This window comes from Gavialis gangeticus, unplaced genomic scaffold (assembly GCF_001723915.1).
Source record: "Gavialis gangeticus isolate Ggan-Ray unplaced genomic scaffold, GavGan_comp1, whole genome shotgun sequence".
Lineage (NCBI taxonomy): Eukaryota > Metazoa > Chordata > Crocodylia > Gavialidae > Gavialis > Gavialis gangeticus.
In genome coordinates this window covers 8,273,140-8,273,797 of record NW_017729034.1, presented here as the reverse complement: position 1 = coordinate 8,273,797, position 658 = coordinate 8,273,140, and the positions used below count along the sequence as shown (strand labels likewise).

The window sequence follows — 658 nt, the reverse complement described above, 5'->3', positions numbered from 1 at the left end:
CCTTAATATTCTATGATTCTGTGAGAAGACATCCGATTTTCTGCCACGGCCTCAATCAGGGCATCACCATCTTGTTAAAACACCAGCCATCCTTCAAATGTAATGCCCACTGAGCACCATGGGGCTGGACTGAACTATGTCTGGAACCATTGCCTACCGGTTCCATTGGGACAACATCCATCCACTGTGTTCCACCACTCCATCAGGAATGCCCCATGCCTTTATTCTGGGCATGGTAATATGGAGAAATTCTGAATACTTATTTTTCTTTGAGAAGGTAGGATAGCTAGTTCTCAGTCTGCAGGTCTGGGCTTCCAGCTCCCATTGAAATGAATTGCACTGTGCCAACCATCATCCTCTCCCCAGCATATCACCGATTAATGCAATTTCACTTCAACAAGATAACCAATTATTGAACATCAGATATGCAGAGGGACTCTTACCTTATCATTGTAGTAGCCAGAGACTCCTAGTTTGCAGCCATCCAAATTGACAGGGATTCCTTGGACATCCATGACACAACACTGGCGTGGCCAAGGGAATTCTGAATCACTGTTAATGCTTCTGAACTTGGACATGTAGTTCTGCCAGTCTGATGGGCCATTCACACCACAGCACTCATGCTGGTTTTGAGAGAGAGAGAGAGAGAGAGAGAGAG

At 45.6% G+C, this 658-nt stretch overlaps 1 protein-coding gene across 1 annotated transcript in view; it reads right to left on the bottom strand.

Moving 5' to 3' along the window:
- UPK1B (uroplakin 1B) overlaps positions 1–658 on the bottom strand; it is a 20,380-nt gene that overhangs the window by 8,126 nt on the left and 11,596 nt on the right. Inside the window, exon 6 of the mRNA XM_019527613.1 lies at positions 444–623. Within this exon, the coding sequence (XP_019383158.1) occupies positions 444–623 (180 nt within the window). The remainder of the gene's footprint in view (positions 1–443; positions 624–658) is intronic.